The sequence below is a fragment of the Staurois parvus genome, unplaced genomic scaffold (assembly GCF_062004578.1).
Source record: "Staurois parvus isolate SC_StPar_1 unplaced genomic scaffold, SC_StPar_1.0 ptg000438l, whole genome shotgun sequence".
NCBI lineage: Eukaryota > Metazoa > Chordata > Amphibia > Anura > Ranidae > Staurois > Staurois parvus.
In genome coordinates this window covers 155,617-181,131 of record NW_028318234.1, presented here as the reverse complement: position 1 = coordinate 181,131, position 25,515 = coordinate 155,617, and the positions used below count along the sequence as shown (strand labels likewise).

Genomic DNA, 25,515 nt, shown 5'->3' with positions numbered 1-25,515 from the left:
GACACTGGGTCTGGTAACAACCACGGATTCCCTTACTCCTCCAATTTCCTGTTTTGGCTATGGGGCAGGAAGTGAAGGAAAGTCTTCCCAATGGAACATAGATTTAAAAAAAAAACGGACAGACCTTCTTTAAAACAAACCAAAAAGCTGGGGTTATACTTTGACAACATGAATCAGCATGCCTAAATGTCATTTTGACAACACAGACATCTTCAGGAGAACATTTTTTTCAAATGTAAAACATCGGTGTGACTTTTCACATGTATGTAGCATGGCAGAATGAAATAACCATAGCAAAAAAATTATCTTGCCAAAAGAATATTTACCACCATTTATTTTTATACTAATTTATTCATTTCTTCATACAACATAAGTTTTGACCACTTATTACAGCCTATAAAACTCCTAGTGCCTATAATTTGTGGAAGCCATCGATGTGCAGGTCCTGATCTAGAGGAAATATCTGGGTGCTGTAGAAGTGGTTCACGTAAGAGGCAAATAAAAGAAATAAAATCTAAAATACACAAGGCAAGGAATACTGTCTCCATCCAGTGTTTATGAGACACTCAGAGGTGCAATGAAACATCTAAGAATAATCAGCATGTCCAGACAATTCTACTTTATGGACTCATCAGAATGGTCAACTAATTGAAAGAAACCTTTTTATGTGGGGATGTTACTAGAGGTATAATTTGGCCTATCAGCAGTGAAAGTGCCTCCTGTATAAATTTGCCTCATCTTTCAGTCTTAGGCCCCTTTCACATGGGTGGACCGACCGGATCAGCCTGTCAGTTTTTTAGGCATACCCAATCAGACCCTCCATTCTCCTCTATGGGTGGTGGGTGTAAAACGGACATGTGTCCATTTACAACTGCCTACATCCAATCTGATGAAAAACATAGATGGGGATCCGTTCCCCTTCTGTCTAGCAGATAGGATGGCACTCGGGTGTAAACAGATAGTTGGTCCGTTTTTTATCCGACCGCCCACAGAGGACAGCGGGCTGTGTTCATGTCCTCTCTGCAAAAGCGCCATCCGCCTGTTTCAGGGATCAGCAGACAGACCCCCCATTGAGAAAGGGGACTCCTTGCGGAGTCCACCCCATGTGAAAGGGGCCTTAGTGATATGAACAGAGTTGGTTGGCCTCACTCTGAGGATTTCAAATATATCCCCCACCCCCTTTGGGCATATACCATACTTCCACTGTTTTCTGTAAGTGGACATAGGACAAAGGTCTCTCTCATGGGCTCCTACCATTGTTGTTTAACTGTTACAGTTCACACATGTGCCTGGGAGTTTAACTTATTTAAGTTCACACAAGTGTGATTTCTCCTGAGTTTGCGGTCACGCTGCAATACACTGCAAAGGAGATCACATTATTCTCACCAACACCAACCACAACATGGTGCAATGCAATTTTTTGAATAGGTGCAGGCATTTCTTCTGGTGCAGCATAGTGTGTTTTGGCTCTATAGACTTCAATGTGAGTGCTTGAAAGCGAATGTACATGTATTTTTGTCTTTTAACAACCAGACTCCTCCTACAAAAAAAAAAGTGCATGAAGCATGATGACACCTCAAAAACGCATCTAAAAAGCACAAAAAAATGCACTAAAATACGCACAATTAAAGAAAAATACAAATCACAGCAATGTGCTTTCAGGCCAATGTCGACAGCCTTTGGATTTGTGTTGATGACATCAGTTTGAGGTGCATCAGACCTCCTTCTGAACTGAATTTTGCATTCCCATAGAAGTATAAGAGAATGCAAAACCCTCTTGAAACAAACAAAACCGAGAATGAATTAAAGTGAATAAAAAAGTAAAATAAAAAAGCCAGGAGATCAGGTCACATGATCTGTCAATGGCATGTGACCATCCTCCCATCCTCCCCCTGTAACATCAGCACTGCAGTCTCCATATTGCACTTGAACAGGTTCATAGAATGGAGACTGTTGTGCAGAGTAAAGCCAGTCATAGATGGATCGAACCTTGGCTGGTTTAGCAGGGACTTGAGTACTACCAGCCTGTCAAAGAGTTTTTTTACATACAATTACTGCTGGTGGCTATAGCTGCTAGCAGTAATCATTATGCTCTTCCTGGCCCGGCAATGCTCCCCACTGGCAGAAAACAATATTGCTTCGGGAGGGCCCTTGAAACAAGAGCTCTTGTTTCCTTCCCAAAGCATTGTAGCCTTGAAGTTTAGGTATTCATTTTATTACACTGTTACATTGGTCCAGTTGAACCAATATAAGTATGCATATCTCATTCTTGAGCAAAGTCAGTGAAAGCAGAAAATCATTATAGTAATTGCCACTACTACAGTGATAGCAGCAGTCTTCTGGGTCTAGTACTGAGCAGCTACCCTTCTGAAGTGTAACCACAGGAGGAGCTTGCTCGGTGTTGCCACCATTCACAGAACACCTTGTATGTTTTCAATGAATCTGATTGAACAAGGTGGAGAGGTGGGGTGGCGACTTCATGATCTTCACCTCGATAGATAAGATCTCCACCTTGATGGAGAAGATCTCACCAAAACAATCTGCATCAGTTATAAGTCTTAGCGGACCTCATGTCCGAGTAGCATGGATCAGGGCTTTAAATACCCATTATTAAAATAGTCATGCCCAGTAGTTATAGTATATACATGTCTTCAAGGGTAGGAAAAGTCCACAGAGGACCTCCAGATCTCAGACATCTCACACCATTTGGGCGAGTAAACAGATAAGCCTTGCAAAGGTGCCCGATTTTCCCAGTCTATTACCCAAAGATCATAACCACATATGAATGGTGACATGGCCTCACCAACGGTTCAGCACATGGTTTCCTGCAAAAGCTATTAAAATGGTCTGGAAAATTTTAAGTAGATTGTATTTTAGACAATAACTTTTGGGCACTGTTTATCTGGGAGCCCAAAGCAGGAACTGCCACAGACTGTATTGCCTCAGTGTAGCAGAGCAGAGAGAAAGAGAATGTCCATTGGCTTACACAAGTGTTTGGAACACTGATAAAGATCGTCAACTGACCATTGTTTCTTGAAACTCAGCAAGTGAGTGTAGATCATGAACCCTGGTGTGGGCCAGCCAGGCCCTGTAAACATCTACACAACCATACAAGTGTTATATACATAAAAACTGTACTGCAAAATTAAATGTGCATTGCTAGTAAAAAATAAATAGACTATACAATTTAGTAACAGTAGCATAGCAACTGATGACCTTCAATAGATCTTTCACTGTTCAAATTTATATACAGTAATGTCAGTATGTCCCTACTACAATCCATCAAACTGCACACAAATATTTGCTTAAAAGAGAACTGGTCAGCTTGGTACTTCTGGTCCCTTACATAGTAACACTTACAGTATCCAGAAAACGTTGCCACTGTGCTAGTCAGTAAGACCATTGATTTCATACTGAAGTCCTTGCAGTAAGGACTATTCGGATGGCTTCTGGTGCGTCACTCTCATCCTCTAGTGTGCACAGGCAACGCAGAAATGGACTTGGAGGAGGGGTACCTAAATTAAGACTTGCGTTTTCACAATACTGGTGTAGCTAGCAGGTATATGTAGAAGCTGAATGCCAGAATGACAATTAGAACCGCTAAATTGATAGCCTATGCCCAGATAAACGGAAATTTTTCATGACTGACATGTATTCCATGTATCCCTAAAGACTAATTTCTTAATACAAAATATCTTTATAAGCACTATTTATTCTATTTTAAAATGTACTTTTTATTTTTGCAAATGTCCGTGGGACATGCACAGCCACTCCTAGCCTTGGGGCCACTTCTGTTTATGTGTCCACATCTCTTGGGTATGACAGGGCTAGGTCAGCAAAAAAAGTCTCGCCTACGGTTTCTTTTTCTTAGGACACGGACCATAATACCAATAAATGTGTGCCTTATAAATAATGTACGTTGAATTTTTTTAAAGGATTGAAGTGAATGCTTATTACTGTTAGGTGACACAGACTGGCTCAAAACAAGGCGCACACACAAAACAAGCTACAGGATCCAAACTGTAGGGTTGGGTGGCTTGGAGGTGACAACTCTGCCCCTGCTTAGAGAGCGCTGTCACCCTAGAGCAGGAAGTTGTAACCAAGTAGGATCTGGCAGAACATTTAATGCAGAGAAGTAGGGGAAAATGGCAAAATGAAACTTCATTAGTGTAAGCTAAGTACTCCTATAAAAGGTTATTGGGTTTAGATACACTGTAGTAGATAGGATTTATTTATTTTTTTAGCCCCTTTGCTCTAGCAATTTTGGGAAAAGCATTATAAAACACTTGATTCCAGCTTCCATGATAACTTAGCGCGGTAATCCCTAACCATGGGCTCAGGAAACACACAGGTCTCTCAGGAAACTTCAATTTTGGTTACATCTTAGGTAGGTGGACAGGCATATGGAAAATCCCATTCTCCGTCATAATTATCCACCCAATGCAAACTTCTTACCCCTATCAGTGGGATGAACTTCAATCGTGTATTACACTGATGCCAATCAGGATTATAACATGAGATTTGTACACAAACCTGATAGTTTAAACTGTCACTGTCCCTTATGCAAAGAAACAGTGCCACTGTAACCATCTTTGTAGATTACAGAGCAAAAAACAAAAATATAAAAAAAAATATATTATATTACATTATCAGCATCATCATATATTATTAGCTGATCAAAAATACATTTTAAATATTTTTGTCCATTTGTCAGACTATAAATTTAGGTATTATGAATATAAATTTTACTAAATATTAATGAAATTAAAATTTTATATGTGCCTAACCTCTTCAGGACCAGCATGTTACACCTCCTTCCTGTCCGGGCCATTGTTCAGTGCTGTGATTACATTTTTCAGTGCTGTGATTATCTGACAATTACTTGGTCATGCAACACTGTACACAAGTTCATTTTACATAATTTTTGAGACACATGGAAAATTCTTTTGGTGGCATTTATTAACCGTTTTTTTTTTTATTCATATAGTAAAGGAAAAATTACCATTTTTTAAAATTCTCTTTTTTCTAGTGTAACAATTATCGAATAAAAATACTAGAATATTAGGAACACCACCACAATGACCCCTTTTTGTAAAGTGGGCCACCCCCAAGGTGATTTTTTTTGCCATAATGTTTAGGAAATGAAAAATCATGCTGGCATTGCGGTGGCAAAAAAAAAAAAAAAAAAAAAAAAAAAAAAAAGGGTACAAAAAAGGTTAGTCTTAAGGAAGTTCAAAATAATTTAGGAAGGCAAAATTAGTCATAGCATTAGTCACACATAGTGACACTGCAAAATTTGGTCCGGTTTCTAGGCTATGATGTCCTTTGCTTAGGGTTAATTTCCACTTTATCTATCCTTTGTGATACTGCAGGGAGAATTTTTTAATTGGTTATTTTAGCAAATAAACCCATCAGGGATTCTCTCTGTTTATTGTTTTGTACCAGAGTTCCCTCCTACAATGAGTAGATACCATACAGCATATGGTCTATATATGAATTTCTACCACTGAGTTTTACTAGGGCTCATGAACAGAGGCATAAAAAATACCCTTTTGCTTTCTTTATGTGCCTAGTGCATTAGGCCCTATATAAAAATGTACCAGGTCAACAGGTTCTCTTTAAACACCCAAGCCTACAAGACTGTAGTGGTCTCCTCACACTCAGACATCAATGTGTATTCCATGTTTTTTGGTCATCATTTCTCTTGTTCCAGTGAGGTACATGATGAGTGAGCACAGATTAGGCAAAGAGGCAGTGATGGCCACATACAGCCAGTAGGGAAGAGGAGCAGTCTTTCCAAACGGACAGAGCCACAGCCCATGCCGGATCCCATCACGAACATGGTGGGAAGTCCATGAGATGAATAACATCCAAGGAAGGAAACACCAAGAGTCCTTCAGCCTTAGGAGTTGCATGAGGAACTTCAGGGCGAGAGCCATAATGGGGATAATTGTAGAACAATGCAAAGGAGGACGATGAGGAAGATTGAGAGCAGCCTGAAGAAAAAAAAAAAAAAAGAAGAAGGATAATGAAAAGTTAATTACTATCAAACATACTTGCTGTAGCCAATATATTCTACCACAATGATAGAGAGGAATTAAATAGAGTTTAGATAATAAAAGATTTCATTTAGATATTAAAAGGGCTATCTCACAGCTGAATGACCTTTTTCAGAACAGCTTAGCTTTCACTTCTGAGTTCTGTTACTTCCAAATGGCTTTGGAAACTTGAAAATGCAAAAAAAAAAAAAAAAAAAACCCATGCAACTTCCAGAGCTTCAGCTTTTTACATAGCTATACCCAAGAAATACTATTTAGGTCTATTCTGGTACACAAGTCAAAACAGCTAAATTTCTACATAGAAAAACCTAGAAAAGCTCTTGATATCATCATGGAGAACCTCAAAGGCAACATAATAAAACTCAGTTCAGTTCGCAAGAATAAAGCCGCCCATGCATGTGGCCATCTGATAGAGCAAACCAACCTTCAATTGTATTCTTTATCATAATCACAGAAGACGTCAAAGTGATGGTTTGATTGACCACAAAGACATTTCTGATCTTGATTTAAATGAAATAGCTGTAGCTTCTTCCCCCATATTTGGTTTCATTCTGAACTTGTGGGTGGTAAATGCTGTCAGTTACTTGCGATCATATTTGTGATTTACAGCCAGTGGAAAATGGCATAAAAGTCATTGAAAATTGCCACATGTACAGCCAGCTTTTGATATCCCAGCGATTCATGGCTTAATCTCCTTTTATCCACCTGACTGGACTGTTTATAGCAGTAATAAAGGTCAGTAAAAAAGCTGCCCCAAACCCTTAGGGCTCATTTACTCTTGCTTTAGTCTCTGAAGAGCGATCCACATTTGATTAGCTCTTCAGAGAGCATTTGACAGGCTGTGAAGAGGCATTGTTTCACCTCCTCACCACCTGCTTTAACCCCTTGGCTGCCACACTAGCTTGCAGAGCAGCCCTATTCACTTATAAATTGTGCTCTGTGGTCGCTACACCTGCAGAAAGCAATGGGGGTATAATTCCTGCCACAAAGCATAGTGGCATGTGTACACCCCAGCTGCTGCAGCTTAAGAGGGAGCAGTAAAAAAAAGGGGCTCAACTGCAGGGTTTTACTGCCCAACAGGCAGTGTAAATGAGTGCTTAAAATGTTACTAAACCCAAGACCCTGCATTCACTATATCCGGTCTTCCACAGTACACAGAGCATAGAAATCCAATTAATTTAGTAAATATAAACTGCTAAATACCTTTTCTTATCAGCAGTATATAGCACTTCTATCAGTGTCCAGCCATGCACTGGTTATCTATAGGAGTTTTCATTCTCCTCTAACTGTCCTATGAGGCTGCTTGACTCCTGTCTCTCTGTCTGGACAGCACTGATTGGCTCTGTACCGATCACATGCACCCTCCCAGAGGGGAAAAAAAAAAAAAAAAAAAAAAGACTCTAGCAATACACACCAAACTGAGCATGTGCAGTCTTGCCACTGCTACTCTAACTATGGCAGATGGATAGTGGACAGCAAACGGAGTGGATCAGAAAAGACAGGATCAATCAGCCTTTTTACACAATGCGGAGGATTACCCCTTAGGTTCCATAGTGAGTATAAAAAGCATGCTTTAATGCGGTGGTCAGCAACCCGTAGCCAGGTGACTGGTAGGTCGTGGTCTGGGCTTGCTGACCCACCATCCCAGAGCATCAAACAGAATGCAATGCGGTGGGGCCATCTGTAAAGTTGGAGCTGTAGTAGGGTGCAAGAGCCGTATAAGCCGATGCCTCCTCTGTAGTGCGGTCTCCTGCCCCATGCCAAGCGATACCAGCTACACTCCACCTTTTATCCCGGCTAGCGGTCTTCAGAGTGGTGCCAGGAGCAGGAAAGCAGAGATCTTCAGGTCAGTGTGACGCAGTACAATGGGCATAGTAGTATAGGGCTGCTTTCACACTGATGTGCTGCGGTTTACCAGCAGCGCGGGTGCAGTGCAGTGTACCTGCAGCTTTCTTGCGCTTAGCCATAGACTTCTATTATATTCTGCAGGTTTGCTGCACTGACAGCAAACCAAAACTCCTGAATGCAATAGTTTTGGTTCGCTTTCAGAAAGTGCACCACACCTGCAGGATATTTTTGAAGAATATTGCAAAGCGCAGCTAACCAAGGAAAGTCGCAGATGCACTGTGGTGCAGGTAACACGCAGCACATCAGTGTGAAAGCCTTATAGGGGCTCAGAACAGTCAGGGTTCATTTACATTTGCAGTTTGGGGGTTGGTAAAACCCCATGGTTAAGATAAAAAAAAAAAAAAAAAAGTAAGGGAACACTTTGAAAACACATTAGATCTCAATGGGGAAAAATCTCATGCTGGATATCTATACCGATATCGACGGGGTAATGTGTTAGGAACGTAACGATGCCCCATTGTTTGATGGAAATGAAAATGATCAACCTACAGAGGACTGAATTCAAAGGCTCCCCAAAAATCAAAGTGAAAAAATGATGCAGCAGGCTAGTCCATTTTGCTGAAATTTCATTGCAGCAACTCAAAATGATACTCAGTAGTTTGTATGGCCCCCACATGCTTGTATCCATGCCTGACAACGTTGGGGCATCCTCCTAATGAGACAACAGTGTTCTATTGGATTTAGGTCAGGCGATCGTGGGGGCCATTCAATGGTATCAATTCCTTCATCTTCCAGGAACTGCCTGCATACTCTCACCACATGAGGCCGGGCATTGTCGTGCACCAGGAGGAACCCAGGACCCACTGCACCAGTGTAGGGTCTGACAATGGGTCCAAGCATTTCATCCCGACACCTAATGGCAGTCAGGGTGGCATTGTCTAGCCTGTAGAGGTCTGTGCGTCCCTCCAAGGATATGCCATCACTGACCCACCACCAAAAAAGGTCATGCTGAGCAACGTTCTCCATGGCTCAGGGTGAACCTGCTCTCATCTGAAAAGCACAGGGCGCCAGTGGAGGACCTGCCAATTCTGGTGTTCAGTGGCAAATGCAAAATGAACTCTATGGGGCTGTGCAGGGACAGAGGACGTCAGGCCCACAGGCCACACTCATGAAGTCTGTTTCTGATTGTTTGGTCAGAGACATTCACACCAGTGGCCTGCTGCAGGTCATTTTGTAGGGCTCTGGCAGTGCTCATCCTGTTCCTCCTTGCACAAAGTAGCAGATACTGGTCCTGTTGATGGGTTAAGGACCTTCTATGGCCCTGTCCAGCTCTCCTAGTGTAACTGCCTGTCTTCTGGAATCTCCTCCATGCTCTTGAGACTGTGCTGGGAGACAAAGTAAACCTTCTGGCAATGGCACATATTGATGTGCCATCCTGGAGGAGTTGGACTGCCTGTGCAACCTCTGCAGGTTAGAGGTATCGCCTCATGCTACCAGTAGTGACACGGACACTAGCCAAAATGCAAAACTAGTGAAAAACAAAACAGTCAGAACAGATGAGTAGAGAAAAAATGTTAGTGGCCTCCACCTGTAACACCATTCCTGTTTTGGAGGTCGTCTCATTGTTGCCCATCTAGTGCACCTGTTAATCAGTTTCAGCTGCTTTGGTGTAAATTAAATTAACAACCCCCTCTGCTACTTAACTGACCAGATCAATATCCCAGGAGATTAAATGACTTGATGCTGTACTCTGATTAAAAAGTGTTTTTTTTTAATTTATTTGAGCAATGTATGTTCTTACCATCCCCGCCCCAACCGCACCCCCTTTTAGCTGCAGTAGCCAGGGGAATACACATGTTGCAGGAGTTACACGCCCGGTCATGCATGGCGGGTGTAGCACCTGCCAAGCATGACCCATTCCAGAGAATGAGGCCACTCTACAAGTGTCCTGCAACCTTGTGCAGTACAGCAAACAAGGGGTAAAGCAGGCAGCATTGTTGCTTCCTCCCCACCTGTTTAACCCCGTGAACCTCCCAGAAGCATGGAGTCGCGGGGCTCTTGCAGAGTGGTGCCATTTATTTGAGTGGGTCATGACTGGCAGATGGTAGCACCCACCAAAAGCAACTGGGGGTTTAATTTCTACTGCAGGATGTGTACACCTTTGGTTGTTGCCTCAGCAGCTAAAGGGAGTAGGGATTGGAGGGGCAGCAAAACCTTAATTAAACCACAGGGTTTTACCACTTCCCAACTTTAAGTGTGAACGAGCCCTAAGGATGCCACTGCTGAATGCAACTAAGGTCCCATTCACAAGTGAAGCAGGCACTGCTGCTCCTCCGATTTAAACGCACGATTGCCATACAATGCACACAACTGCAACACAATAGTACGGGAATTAGAGGTTTAAATCAGGTGTGAGGAGGGGACACTGTGCCTGGTGATGTTTGATGGTCAGGTAGATCTCCACCTCTTTAAAGGTTGCCTACCCCTGCCTTACTGCATATACAGCCGGCTTTTACTGTTGTAGGTTTGGTAACACCTTAAAGCCCAACTCTGGGAAAATGTAAAATTGCTCCTTGCAATGGGGCTGAGCCCAAACTGTAAGGGTTATCTTCTGGTTTAGGTCCAGGAGGCATAGATGTATACGTACCCTATCCTATGCACACTGGTCCTCACAGCATCTTCTTCGCCATGCTCCAGCAGTCCTGACAGTATCAAGACCCCAATTCAAGGTCCACAGCCCTGCCATCAACATCATGATGCCAAAAGGTTCACAACTGGAGCACTGGGGAATGGTGCCAATCTCTGTAGTATGGGCACAGCCTCAATGCAAGGAGGATTTCCCGGAGTTGGGCTTTAACTCTTGTGAGAAGTACTGTGAGTACACCGAGATAGAACACAGAAGTATTCGTTTACAAAGGGTTGACCAGTCTCCCGCTGCACACGTGTAATCAAAAGCCTAAGAACACGGCACTGGTCAAAGTTGTGACCACTTCTGTCCGGCAAGTGTCTGCTCTGCCTGGTGACACATGGGTATGGAAAGAACAAACCAAACACGCCACTTCCCAGCCTTTGTTCTGCTGAACCAAAACGGAATCCCCTCCTTCTAGAACAGGAATGGGCAAACTACGGCCCGGCGGACCTTTTAATCCGTCCCGCGGAGCGTGATACAAAAAAAAACCAGCCAGGGCAGGCAAACATTTGCATCATTCAGCGCGCTCAAATGCAATGATTGGCCAGTCTCGCTGCCACTCACATCCTGATAGCCAGTGATTGGCTGTCAGGATGTGTGTAGGCGGGGCAGCGTGACGAACGTGAGGGGAGCTAGGCTCCTCTCACAGTCCGCCCTGAAGACCGGAACGGCGCGGGAACACGGCGAGAGGAACGCGCGGAGCAAAGGTAAGTGAATTGACACAGGGGGGACTTAGCTTACTACTTGGGGGGGGAATAGTACTATGGGGGATGAAATGTTACAAATTTTAATTTAATTTATATGAATTCACACATACACATCATTCATCTACTCTTGGTCCGGCCCCCGGGTCCAATATATGAACCCATTGCGGCCCTCAAGTCAAAAAGTTTGCCCACCCCTGTTCTAGAACTCGAATATTTACTGCTTAAGCAAAAGGTTCTCCTCCTCTGAGGTATCTACTGAGCTGGAGATAATCCGACATCCGCTCTGGAAGGCTAAACATACGTGTGTTCCCTGAACTTGTCCTCTGTTTCTATGGAAACCGCCCACACCAGAAAGGCTGAGTGTTTTCATTGTGCTGCAAATACCCAATTATCATTTAACCTGGCATCGTCCTGACCTGCAGTGAAAGGCAGGTTTACGCTTCGTGTGCAGCCTTTCCCAATTTATCATCATGGCTTTGCGCGTCACAGCAGGAAAACATTCTCTGGCTGCAAGTGACGCATTATAGAGAATGCTCCGCGGTGTACAGATGAGGCATCTTCATTCCTTCTGTGCCCAGGGCCTTGTAAAGATGAATTTCATCAGGTTAAATCCAGAACTTGGAATATAGATTACATTTCAATGGGAACGTTTGTAAAGATGTGCTGTGGTCTTCTGCAGAGTAAACTACTCCATTATTCCTATTCTGAAATTCAACCAGAGAAAGCAAAAAAACAAAAACACACAAGAAAGACCATGCTGTGCGTACAGGGGTTGTGAAGGGGTTACAGCATGTTACTGCATAACACTACAGTTACAGTGAATGCAAAGAGAACCAAACACAAAATGAACAGGATGCAGGTGATCAGTCCCAGGCTCGCACACACAGTATAATGTCCTCTAGAGGTTCCTCTTCCACGCAAATGATTGTGTTGCAACAGGTAAGAACCAGTAGCAGGGGAATGTAAGCTGGCTGGCATGGAGAGGGGTAAAAACAGGTACTAATGAATAAAACTCTGGCCATAATGTTAATGTGAACATAAAAGCTCAAGGGTTTTTTTTACCTTCATGCATTCTATGCATGAAGGTAAAAAAAAAAAAAAAACGGTGTGGAGCCTGGGGCTCTTTGGGGACTCTACCACCTCACTGGCTGAGACAGCAGGGAGAGCCATAGAGCAGGTTCATATAACAGATTTATTATGTCCATATTTCTGTGCTCAAAGCGGTACATTTTTTTGCATGGAAATATGTTTTTTTTTATTGAAGGCCTGTCATTTTTAGGAATAACTCCCTGAAATCTGTCCGAACAAGAGTCTAGTAAACATCCAGAGTATGATAAAATTTGAAGCACGAAATCATAAATTATAATATAGTAAAAATAATCATAAAAAATAATATAATAATAAATTTAATTCAATAATATAATCAAACCAAAAACACTGAAATTTGAAATATAGCGCCAAGTTGGCACATCACTGAGCAAAGTTGCAGAATCGTTTTCAGTGTCTGATGATGAATTTTCCCACAAATCATTATCCCTCAATTCTGCAAGTGGTTCTGATTTACTATCGCTGTTCTCTAGCTGGTCTAAAACCGCGTCTGACCTAAAGGGACACTTTTTGGACGCCATGGACATTTCTCAGTTTCCAGGCAGAAAGAACAGTTAAAATGCAGGCAGGGCACAGGACAAAGCACTCGGGACAAAATGTATGTGAAATGGTTTGATACAGTAATGTTTTACTATGTGATTTTAGTGTATTACTGAATGTCACTTATACAATTTTCAAACTTCCTGCTGTTCCATCCCCCGTACGTCCTGATGTCGCAGGGAAGGAAACCCAGAAGATGGATGCCGACATCGGCCGGAGGACATTACAGGGGACACTGCGGGGGGGACATCGCGGGAGTGCAGGACAAGGTAAGTAAAGAAGAGATCCCGGAGCAGCGCTGCAAGGTATTCCCAAGTGTAGCTCGGGGTTACCGCTTGTGGTGCTGAAACTATACCCCGAGCTACACTCGGGAATACCTCCAGGGAGGTTAAAAAAAAAAAAAAAAAAATATTTCTTTAATATCACTTTAAAGCCAAACTTCACTTTCACAAAATGTGCCCCCACTCCCTCCCAACTCACTACTTTGCTATTCAGCACCAGTCCTCTTGTGCAGGGGTGGGCAACTGTGGCCCTCCAGCAGTTGGTGAACTACACGTCCCCTCATACCTCTGCCTTTGGGAGTCATGCTTGTAACTGTCAGTTTTGCAATGACTCATGGGACTTGTAGTTCCACAACAGCTGGAAAGCCACAGTTGCCCACCCCTGACCTTCTGTATCTCATGGTGCCCAGAATCATTTAACCTGCTTCCTGGGACACCAAGGCTGTAATGCTGGCCCAAAACGATGCTCATACATCATTACACTGTCCGGGAGTAAGGAGCACCCTCCATCAGAGGAGGAAATAATCTCACCTAGGCTCAGTTCACACTAGCTTTGTCAGCAGGCGTCAGGGAAGCGTTTTTAACGCTTCGCAAATGAAAATTCTGCACATGGCAGCACACAGTGCTGTTCACACTGAAGGGTCAGCGTTGCGTAGCATTACATTGTGGCAAAACTGACACCTCTTGTCCAGTCAGGAGTTGAAGCCTCCCATTAAAGTCTATGGTGCCGCTCCTCAAATGCCCGGCAGGTGTTTGTGATGCGGTTGCAAGGCATTTGTGGAGTGTTAATACCATTTAACTTCATTATAGGCGTTTGTAGTGCGGTTTTAATGCTTGGCAAACGCCTATCAACTGCCTCAAAACCGCGCATCCGGTGTTTGGGGAGCGTTAAAAACGTTTCCCAAACGCTATAGGGGCATATGGCAAGAGTTAGAAATAAAGTCAAGTGTGAACGAGCGCTTAAGTTCATACTACCTCACTAGTAAAGCAGAACTTCACCCGTAAGGGATAGTCCCACTTGTTTGCATCCTCCCCCCCTCCACTTCCACAATTAGTACTTTTTTGGAGGAAAGGGGTGAGCGGATACCTGGTTTTGATACCATCTCCCACCTCCGGTCGAATCGCCTCAGCGATCCAAGCAGAAGTTCGCGCCCCCCTCCTTTGCCCACAGCCTTCTTGAACACGTCACAGGCACCAGAAGATTGCAGGACCATTCACAAAGCATAGTGCACTTCATAGTGGGAAGCCGGCGGGGAAGCCACAAAGCTTCACAGCTGGTTCCCTTTAGACACTGGCACCTGGACCCAAAGCCAATTGAAGAATCAACTTGGGTGAGGACAGTGCTGGATCCCTGGACAGGTAAGTGCCCAAATATTCCAAGTCAACAGCTACAGTATTTGTATCTGCTGACGTAATTTTTTGGAGGGGAGACTGAAGCTCCTCTTTAAATGAACTACAGACCAGTGAAGTAAAACATAATGGAAGCCATTGGGTTAGCTGCTCCCATTCTTTACTGCACAGCTTGTTCACTCCAAGAAGCTGAAAATAAACCTTCCCTGGACATAGCGGTAACCAGCCGGCAGACGCATAGATCACACATTTGAGTGCTGAGATGGAGCTCTGTCGGCGTTTCATTTCAACCTTGCAGTGAAACACTTCCCTGAGGAACTGGACACAAACAAGCTCCATTATTACAGACTCAATTACCTGTAGCAATGGGAACAATACTTCAACCAGCATTGTGCACTGAAGAAAACCAGGGAAATGAGCATACAGCAATAAAAATGTCAATAACTGGTACCGATTCCCTGTAATACACAATGAACGACATACAGAAATACTGCAGCGGCTATAGCAGGCTGTTTCTTTTTCTTTTAAAGAGCACAGAATCCAGAGCTTTCATCCTCGGTCTTCACCATCACCAGCCTGAAACATGTATGTGATATGTGAGTATGTGACTCTTCAGACTTTACTGTGCGTGTGCTTATTCCAGTCCTAGGAGCCAAAACCAAACTGAAAGCAGATCCTGCATCTTTAAAACAAAGTCAGCAATCCCATATTTATATCCTTACAGGGACTGTGAAAATATATAAAGCTATGGAACAGACGTATCATGGGTGTGTGTTTGTTACAAATAAAAACACCAAAGAATGCAGCTCCGAAAATTTCTTTTCTGGCAGTTTTTTTTCTGAAGGAACAGGACTTTGAAAGCAGAGGACTAGTCACCATTGTCTCTGGTCGCCATGCAGCTGATAGTTTCCTGTTACCGACTTACCATGCCTTGTTCTGCACAGTGTGTCTGTATGAGATGGTCACCTTAGTAGAGGAGCAGGGCTTTGCTTCCTCATGTCAGAGCTGCCCCACCAATGACTGAGGGACAGTAATTAAAGTGGTCCTAAAGGCTGAGGAGTTTTAACCTTCATGTATTCTATGTATGAAGATAAGAAACCTTCTGTGTGCAGGTCCCTTCCCCCTGAGCCCGATTTTGATCCAGCACTGCGCACCCGCTCTCTCCCTCCTCACTGGCTCCAACACGGTGGTGGAAGACATTGGCTTCTGCTGCTGACAATCACAGCTAGTGAGGAGGAAGTGGGAGCGGAGCTATGCCATGCTGTGTGTCTTAAGAACACACACAGCCAGCTCAGGAGTGAACACGCATGAGTGCCCCATAGTAAGTGGCCTGCTATGGGGACACTCAGCAGGAGGGAGGAGCAAGGAGCACTGGTGGGGGACCCAAGAAGAGAACCAGGTAAGCATGTCATGTTTCACATGACTGTCATATTGACTGTCATATGCCTTTAAGAGTTTTCTATATCTAGTCTCTGCCCCTCCCTTTCTTTTGGTTTAGCTAATGTTGTATAGATAGTCCTCCCCCTTTCCCAGGAATGCATTGCAGCAAGCCTCATGGCAAGAAGCAGAAACAGTATGATCTTTTGATCTATGGAATGTTCATTGTTGTAAGATTCTCTCAGTTTATGGAATAAACTTCACAAGATCTACAAGATGTCATTCTCATTGAGTCACTGACTGTGGTACCCAACTGAGGTTGAAGTTATCGCTATCTCATCACAACTGGAAGTTACCGAGATCACACTATCAATGCTTAGATTGGAGAGACCGAACAAAGCACGTTTGTTATTTAACCACCTCCCGCCCGCCATATAGTAATATGACGGACGCAAGGTGGTTCTCCATTCTGGGAGGACGTCATATGACGGCTCAGGGAGCATGCAGCGCGGCGATCGGCTGTGCGCTGTGTCCCTCGGACACAGCGGATCACCAATCACGGAAAGAGCCGAAGATGACGGCTCGGTCATGTGATCAGCTGTGTCCAAATCACAGCTGATCACATGTAAAACAGGGAAATGCCGGTTATCGGCATTTCTCTCCTCTTGAGCTGTCACACTGACAGCTCAAGAGGAGAGGAGAGCCGGTAATCGGCTTTCCATGGAGGGGACATGTGCACTGATGACCAGTGTGTCCTGATGATCAGTGTAGCCCCAGCAGTGCCACCTGTCAGTGCTCATCAGTGCCTACCAGTGCACATCAATGCCACATATCAGTGCCCATCTGAGCTGCCTTTCAGTGTCACCCATCAGTGCCAGTCAGTGCCGCCTAACAGTGCCAGTCAGTGCTGCCTAACAGTGCCAGTCAGTGCCACCTAACAGTGCCATATATCAGTGCTGCCTTTTAGTGCCCATCAGTGATGCCTGTCAATGCCCATCAGTGCCACCTACCAGTGCCTCATCAGTGCCCATCACTGCAGCCTCATTAGCACACATCAGTGAAGAAGAAAAATCACTTACTTACAAAATTTTATAACAAAAACTAAGAAAAAACATTTTTTTTTCAAACTGTTCAGTGGTTTTTGGTTTAAGAAAAAACAAAAAACCCAGAGTTGATTAAATACCACCAAAATAAAGCTCTGTCACAAAAAAAATATAAAAATTTAATATGGGTACAGTGTTGCATGACCACGCAATTGTCATTCAAAGTGTGACAGCGCTGAAAGCTGGAAATTGGCCTGGGCAGGAAGGGGGTAAAAGTGCCCGGTAGGCTTGTGGTAAAAAACAAAAAACAAAACAAAAACAACCCCAACAATAATATAAATAATAATAATATTCTAAAGGCTCGAGGTTTCTTACCTTCATGCATTCTATGTTCAGAATCCCCCATGTGCATTTCTAATACCCACCTAAGTCCCCTCTCGATCCAGCGATGTGCACTGGAGTCTCAGCTATTCTTGGACTTCCTCTTCTCATTGGCTGAGACAGAAGCGGCAGCCATTGCATCCCACTTCTGTCAATCCCAGCCAGTGAGAATGAGAAGTGCAAGGAGGTGGGGCCGTGCCACGGCTCCGTGTGTGAATAGACACACAGAGCACTGGGTGCCCCCATAGCAAGCTGCTTGCTGTGGGGGCACCCGACAGGAAGGAAGGGCCAGGAGAGCCTGTGGGGTACCCGAGGAGGATGCAGACTGCTCTGTGCAAAACCACTGCACACAAAAGGTAAGTATAGACATGTTTGTTATTTTTTCTATTAAAAAAAAAAGCCTTTAGAATCACTTTAATAATTTACCTTTACAATCACTTTAACCACTTGCTGACTGCATCACTTACATGTGCGGCGGCGAGGAGGCTCTCCTGCGCTGGATCACGTACCTAGCACATGATTCAGCTCTTCTGAGTGGGGTGCACATGCCCCGGCTGTGCTGTGATTAGACACAGAACAAGCCAATCAGCGGGTCTCGGCCAATGATTCACGGCTGGGACCCAGTGATCAGCGAAGGGGCTAACTGGACAGAGCTCTGTGTATGTAAACAATACAGAGCTCTGCCTTGTCCGGGGGATAGTGCCGATTTTCGTTTCTCTGCAAAGCGGGGAATAAAAACCTGATCGTCCCCTAGTAAAAGTATAAGTATACACAAAAAGCACTGTAAGGCATACACTTACCCCTTTGATCGCCCCTAGATGTTAACCCCTTCCCAGCCAGTGTCATTAGTACAGTGTATATTATTACCACTGATCATTGTACTAGTGTCACTGGTTCCCGCAAAGTGTCAGATTGACCGCTGTACTATTACAGTCCTGCTATAAGCCGCTGATCGCTGCCACACTAGTATTAAAAAAATAAATAAAAATGCCACCATCTGTCCCATAGTTTGTAGACGCTGTAACTTTCATGTAAACCAACCAATATACTCTGGATCAAATACCACCAAAAAAAAAGCTCTATTCGTGTGAAAATATTGATAATATTTGATAACTTGCCCATTGTGTATATAATACATTCCTTCAGCGTATGCTACATTGCAGTGGCCTTGTCTTATCTATTCCTTTGACTGCATAACATAGGTGCATGTCTTTCTCCGCATTGATGTTGTTGTTTTATTGTTGTTTTATTACCATTTCAAACTTAATGAGTCTTTTTAATTGAAAAAAAAAAAAAAAGGATAGGACTTCAATGATCAATAAATAACAGACATTTCTACCACTTTGGGTAAAAACAGAACATTCAGCCACTGTAAGTAATGGGAACCAGCGTGACAGATCAGTAATTAAGGACACTACATCTTCAAGTCTATAAGAAGCATGTTAAACAGGCCGACACGCTGGGAGAAAAGGAGATTCATCATCCAGACATATCTAGTCAAGGAACTCTACTGACTGTTACCCAATTACTGGCTGACTATATTTACATTGCGTAGGCTAAAGCCATGACATGATTTGCAGAGCCGATCATGATTTTCCAATAATAAAACAGAGTTAATCATGTAGAAATAAGAAAAAATAAATAAATTGCTGATCGTCTCACCATCTCAGTCCATTATCATCATCCACCCCAATTTCCTGCCAGAGCCCCCTCCAAATCTTGCTTTAGTTACAGATGAGCTCCTGGCCAGAACTGCATTCTCCTGCTGCTTTTTAGCCACATACACGACAGTCAAGAAAACGCAAAGGGGTTTTGATAAGACTAAATAATTGGTGAATGGGCGGGGATTTTATTTTTGCCCAGAGAGGAGCTTTAAGCCCTGGATCACACATATGCGGTGCAGGAAACGCAGTGATCTCCATGTCTCCCACACTGCATCATAACCACACTGTGTTCTGCGATCTGCTGTGAGTGTCAACTTAAAAGTATCAACACCCCAAAAGCAGATTACAAATGCAGCAAGTTTGCCTGAACCAAATCACACGGGTATAAACAACTGTGCGATTCAGTTCCAGTGCAGCAAAAAAAAAAAAAAAAGTGCATGCACTTTTTGGTGCAGATGTGGTGCGATTTGAGCTTTTTAAAAGGAATGGACTCAAATGGCACCGCACAGAATTGCATGTGGATTGCACAGCACTGTGGTGCAGTTCCTGTGCAATTCATAGTGTGAACCTAGGCTAAAGCAGTTTACAGGGCCGTTACCCATTCTCTGATTAACTGTCACACACACACACACATAAGCAGCTCTGTAACACCTTTTCCATACCATGGGTCATGTGATATGCTGGTCCAATGTCTTCTCCACTACCTACAGCTAAGTATGGCATATCCTTCCATAGGCTCCTGTTGCTGCATGGGTGACATGGACAACTTCTAATGGCCGTCCAGTGCCACATTCTTCTCGAGGACTGCACTGTATGATGACATGACTGAGGAGATCAGTCCATCAAAGCAGTGCCAGCCCCCGGGCCATGGCTGGAGTGGACCATCCAACTGTCTGCTTTCTAGCTTCCTTTATCTTTAAATTGTAAAATATGTTGCTGTGTGACATCATCTGTCAGATTTTCACTGCCCGTCTATCGATGGCCCCCCTCTGTTAGGGTAACTATTTAATGCTATCTGTTTACAATATTTATTCCTGTATTTCTCTCTGCAGGGAGCCAATCCTTACTAGCAACAGACAGTACTTTGCATGTGATGACTTTAGCAGTGCTCAAAATATTTGCATATGAAAAACAGTGACAGCAAGGTACACAGGCAGCAGATTCAGGCTGTTGAAAATAACTTGTTAGATGTGTTTTTTTTAATTTTTAATTCTAATGGGGGAATGAGGACTGTGTGTGCCAGGATATGGACTTTAAAAAAAAACATACCTAGCGTTCAGATGTGTGAACGGCCTACCAGCTAACAGAGAAACCATTCTGTCAAATCTGTTTTTCCTCTCATCAGAATTCTATTTTCATCCCTACCTTCTTCCCCAGTGTTGCCTCTGACCTTTGTATGTCAGATTCTTTGAATGTCACATACAGAGCAAATTGTTTATCTGATTAAATCCCAATCACCGAGTCCTAAAGCTTTCCCTCAGCAGACTTCACTATACTGCATGCAGATGTTACACCTTGGCGGGCCGGGCTGCAGTAATCAAAGTACATGAACACTAACCCAAGAAATAATAGCTTCCAGCTGCTTGAAAACATCGGCAAGAACATCTCATTCTAAATTTTCCCAGCCTTTTCACAATGACAAGATCATAAGTTTATATATTCAATATACTGCATAGGACAAATCAGTAGACATACCATCATCCCTTTATAATTTACAAACCCTTTATTCCTCATCATTGCCCGCAGGTTTGTACACGTCATACAGATGCAATGACAATAGCCAAAAGCACCTAAAACTAGAGTTAGAGGTCAAGGTATTTTTTCTCCCACTTACAGTGCAAGCACATGCTGCACACACCCCATCGCAGAATGGCTCTTGGATTAAACATTAAAGCATACTTAATGGTCCAGATTGGAACATTGTATTGCACGGCAGACAGGGAAGCGGACAATCACTGATGTAGTACAATGATCGTCTTCTGGGTCCTGTGGGGAGAAGCTTCCCCTCTGCACACTCAGCCTTGCCACTATTTACAGGACACCATTTATTTTATTTTTTTAAAGGTTACAAGACTTCTCTGACTGGATGGGTGGTGACTGTGACATCAATTAAAGTTAAATTAAAGAATACAAGGGGTTCGGAGCGGCTCCTCAGGTATGAGATATGCATACTTACATCAGTTTAAGATGGACCAATTTAAGTATGCAATGAAGATCATATCTGGAGTTGAACTTTAAAGGGAATCTGTCAGTAGAGATAAATGGAAACTACTGCTGCGGACATGTTTGTCAAAGTGCAAGTTCTAGGGCTGTCAGACCTACGGATTTTCTTCATTCTTAAAGCAAACCTCAAGCATTACATGCTGTCCGCACACAACAGGCACCCTAAAGTTCCACTTAAGAAATGCTAGCAGAAACAGTTTTTTTTCCCATGTAATAATAGGAGAAAAAAAAAAAAAAAAAAAAGACAGAAAGAAGTGCTTATGCCGAGAATAAAGCCAGGTACTGGGGATGATGCAGTGCACTTGAACTGGAATTACATCATCAATAGCTACCCACTAGCCAAAGAGGATGGCTTTAGGTCCAGGAAGAACCAGTGGGAACATGATGGTGGCAATGGATGGAGCAGTGACTGCAGCCCTGACCTGTCATCGCTGGAGGAAGGCACAGCAACAGGAGTCACACTTTACAGGAGTAGCCTATGCAAGCTCCTGTTGGTGTAGGAGCACTCCCAAGATGTAGATGTGGTGCGTATGCTTTTCAAAGTTAAGGCAGCAGCTTTGTTTTATCAGGAAAGAAATCAGTGTATGCATTTGCAGTTGGACTAAGAATAGTGTGGGATAGGTGGAGTTTTTTTTTTTCTTTTAAATTCCAGCACTGGGTGAGCAGGTACTGCTGGCTGGGATGTCTGTGTAGCAGAGCCACTGCTGTCAGCCAACATTGGTAAGTGGAGATCTCAGTGGATTTTTGACCAGATCACCAGGTGTTTTCTAAACTTGTATTGTAAAATATAAACCATGGGGAAAAGTGAATGCATTGCAGAGTAGTGAATGTATTTTGTTTGTATTCTGCACAAACATAAATGAAGGTCCCTTCTACATATATATATATATATATATATATATATATATATATATATATATATATATATATATACATACATATATATACATACACACACACACACACATACACACACACACATACACACACACACACATTGGGTACCAGTACAGTATTGGGCCAATGGTAAAGCTTGGGAGATGTAAAGGGGTGGGGCCAGTCAACAAACCAATTCAGGAAGTTACATTTTCTATACTGGAGATAGTTCTGAAAAGTGTCAGCAGAGCTTTTCACTGACTGCTATAATCACACAATTAGTGCCTAGGTAATCCACAGCCCCAGCATATACCTCTACACGAGCATGAAACTATCACACTAGGGATGCACCAATATATCGGCCACTGAAAATTAAAAAGCCGAAAATAGGGTTGTAAGCATGTAGCCAATTTCAAAATAAAAAGCAGATAATGGCATGCTGCATCCCATCGACTTCGATGGAAAACTGCGTCCCATAGTCTTCAATGCAAAAACAGCCAGCCACATTTTAAAAAAAACGTAATTAAACTCTCCATTTCAGTTTTTGCTGCATCCTGAATTTTTGGTTTTGGCACCAGAATTTTTGTTTCAGTGCTCCACTTTATCACACCAAAGATGAGTGCTCAAATGTAGGGAATGCATGTCACTGGACTGAAAGCTCTGTGCAAACATCTGGAAAGACCAGTGAGCCAATCACAGAGTGAGTTCAGGCTTGCTACATACACAGAATGAGAGGAGAGAGAGGACAAAATCAAGCTGACTCATTTAGCTGGGTCACAAAAGCATACAGTATTTAACTGCAGACTGCAAAGGAAAAAAAAAAAAGCACAAAAAACAAACACAAAAAAACCCCACAAACAAGATGCTTTGTACGGCATTACGTGTTGTAGAATTTTCCGTTGGACAACAGACAATCACATGGGTTTCAAAGCAGAAACATTACATGCATTTCCAACATGCCTAGGTGGAACACTTCCATATTTGTGAGCCACAGCCATGATCACAGGTCACAACGTCACCATCTATATTTATTTATGTTAGATTCCATTTAATTTATGCACTTCCAGTCTATAGTGTTCAGACATCAATCTGAACTTTGGTATCAAGAAAGCATGTGCAATAATTAACGGATAATCAGAAATGGACAAGAAAGGGTTTACATTCTACACTGAAGGGACAGACCTTCTGCCCATGTGCCAGACTGGTAGGTTAACTGCACATGAAAAGAACACTGCTTTTGAAAGAGCCATCTCTGGTTAACCTCCCTAGCGGTATGATTATTTCAGATTTTTGGTGCTCAAAGTGGTACCATTATTTTGCATGGAAATATGTCGTTTTTTTATTGTAGGCTGTAATATTTAGGAATAACTCACTGAACTCTGTCCGAACAAGAGTCTATTAAACATCCCGGGTATGATAACATTTGAAACACAAAATCATAAATTATAATTTAATAAACAATCATAAAAAATAATAATATAATAATATTACATTTAATTCAATAATATAATCAAACCAAAAACACTGAAATTTGAAATATAGCGCCAAGTTCGCACATCGCTGAGCAAAGTCGCAAAATCATTTTCAGTGTCTGATGACGAATTTCCCCACGAATCATTATCACTCAATTCTGCAAGTGGTTCTGATTTACTATCACTGTTCTCTAGCTGATCTAAACCCGCTTTTGACCTAAAAGGGACGCTTTTTGGACGCCATGGACTTTTCTAAGTTTCCAGGCAGAAAGAAAATTCAAAATGCAGACAGGGCACAGGACAAAGCACTAGGGACAAAATGTATGTGAAATGGGTTGAAACAGCAATGTTTTACTATGAAAAATCGTTTTGAAAAAAAAAAGACTTTTTTTTAACATTCCCGCTGCCCCCCGTACGTCCCGACGTCACAGGGACCGGAACACGGAAGCCGGATGCCGGCATCTGCCGGAGCAGCGCCGCATGGTAAGCCCGAGTGTAGCTCGGGGTTACCGCTTTTGGTACTGACATTTTACCCCAAGCTACACTATACACTGAATATTGCTGGATATTGAAGGATCCCCAGCAACATACTGTTGCACCCACTGGGAAAAAACTGGCGGATTATGTTCACAAGCCATAGATGGAAGATGACTTGTCAATAGTAGCAGAGGAGGAGAGGTCTGTCTTCAGCAGAGACAGCTGAGCCCCGTACATTTTGTCTGTAGGATAAGTTGACATTTAAACCAAACGCCACAAGCCCACCCTACACATTTACATGCATTATGAGGCAAGTACAGTAGATGTGGAGTGTAAAGAGCATTGAAACAAGCATTGAACACCCCCTCCCCCCACAAGCCGCCTGAAAATTTGTAAAAGATGAAAAGGTTAATGGTGAAATTACACCGTTATTATAAAATCGTGTTTTCTTTCAATTGGTTTCCCGCGAGGAGCGTGGCGCCTCTTCCGTAGGAATGACCCGCCAATTAGTGAGGATGTTATTAGGATTCAGCGGCGGCGGTGACATTAAATATGCGTTGACAGGTAATAGGTCTCGTCCATTAAATCCCAGATGAATTCACTTAGAATTTCTTCCACAAGGGCGATTTAAAGTCAGGACGGGATGGGGGAGCGGGGGAGGGGATGGGGGGCTCAGTATGCGCGGAACGCACTAATACGATATTGAACAATGAAGCGTTTTAACTACAGATTTCACAGGAAAATGCTGCCAATTAGGGGGGGGGGTTTGGGGGGGGAGGGAGGAGGAGATCTCCTTGGGTCAGCAGATCTGCAGGAGCAGCATGGAGGACCGCTAGTCTGTGCAGGGACACCGACAGGTGGGACAACACGAAGCAGGGTGGGGGCAGGGAGATGAACTCTAGCCTGTAGCCCCTGGACACCACGTCTCTTACCTGAGCTTCTGAGATGTCTGCTGACCAGGTGACCCCAAAGGTCAACAGACGTCACCCCACTTTAGAAAGTAGGGAAATCCCTTCAGGATGTTTAATAGGACTTGACTGCAGGTTTGGGGATTAGGGGCCCCAGGCTTGTGACTGAACTGGGCCCCTGGCTTAGGTCTGGTCTTAGAGGCTTAAGCCTGGGAGAAAAGAAAGGAACTCTATAATTGGCTTCAGAGGCAGAAGGAGTCTTCAAAGTCTTCCTTTTCTGCTGGGGCCAATGAGAACCCTTCCTGCCAGTGACGTCCTCTATGGAAAAGTCTGAAGAGGCACCAAAGAGACGTTCACCATCAACATGGCGCCCCGAATGCAGTGTGATGTTGCTGCAATTGTCGCATGGCAAGACGCATGAGAATTGCGGGAAAACGTGTGTGTTACATCGCACCTGGCTGAAGGCTGAAATTTTGTCCCTGAGTTTCTTTGGTGCGACAAACGCTTGAATAG

General features: G+C 43.3%; 1 protein-coding gene across 1 annotated transcript in view; it reads right to left on the bottom strand.

Moving 5' to 3' along the window:
• Positions 1-331: 331 nt before the first annotated feature.
• TMEM267 (transmembrane protein 267) overlaps positions 332-25,515 on the bottom strand; it is a 43,437-nt gene continuing 18,253 nt past the window's right edge. The window contains exon 3 of the mRNA XM_089687796.1: positions 332-5,996. Within this exon, the coding sequence (XP_089543922.1) occupies positions 5,661-5,996 (336 nt within the window). The 3' untranslated portion in view covers positions 332-5,660. The remainder of the gene's footprint in view (positions 5,997-25,515) is intronic.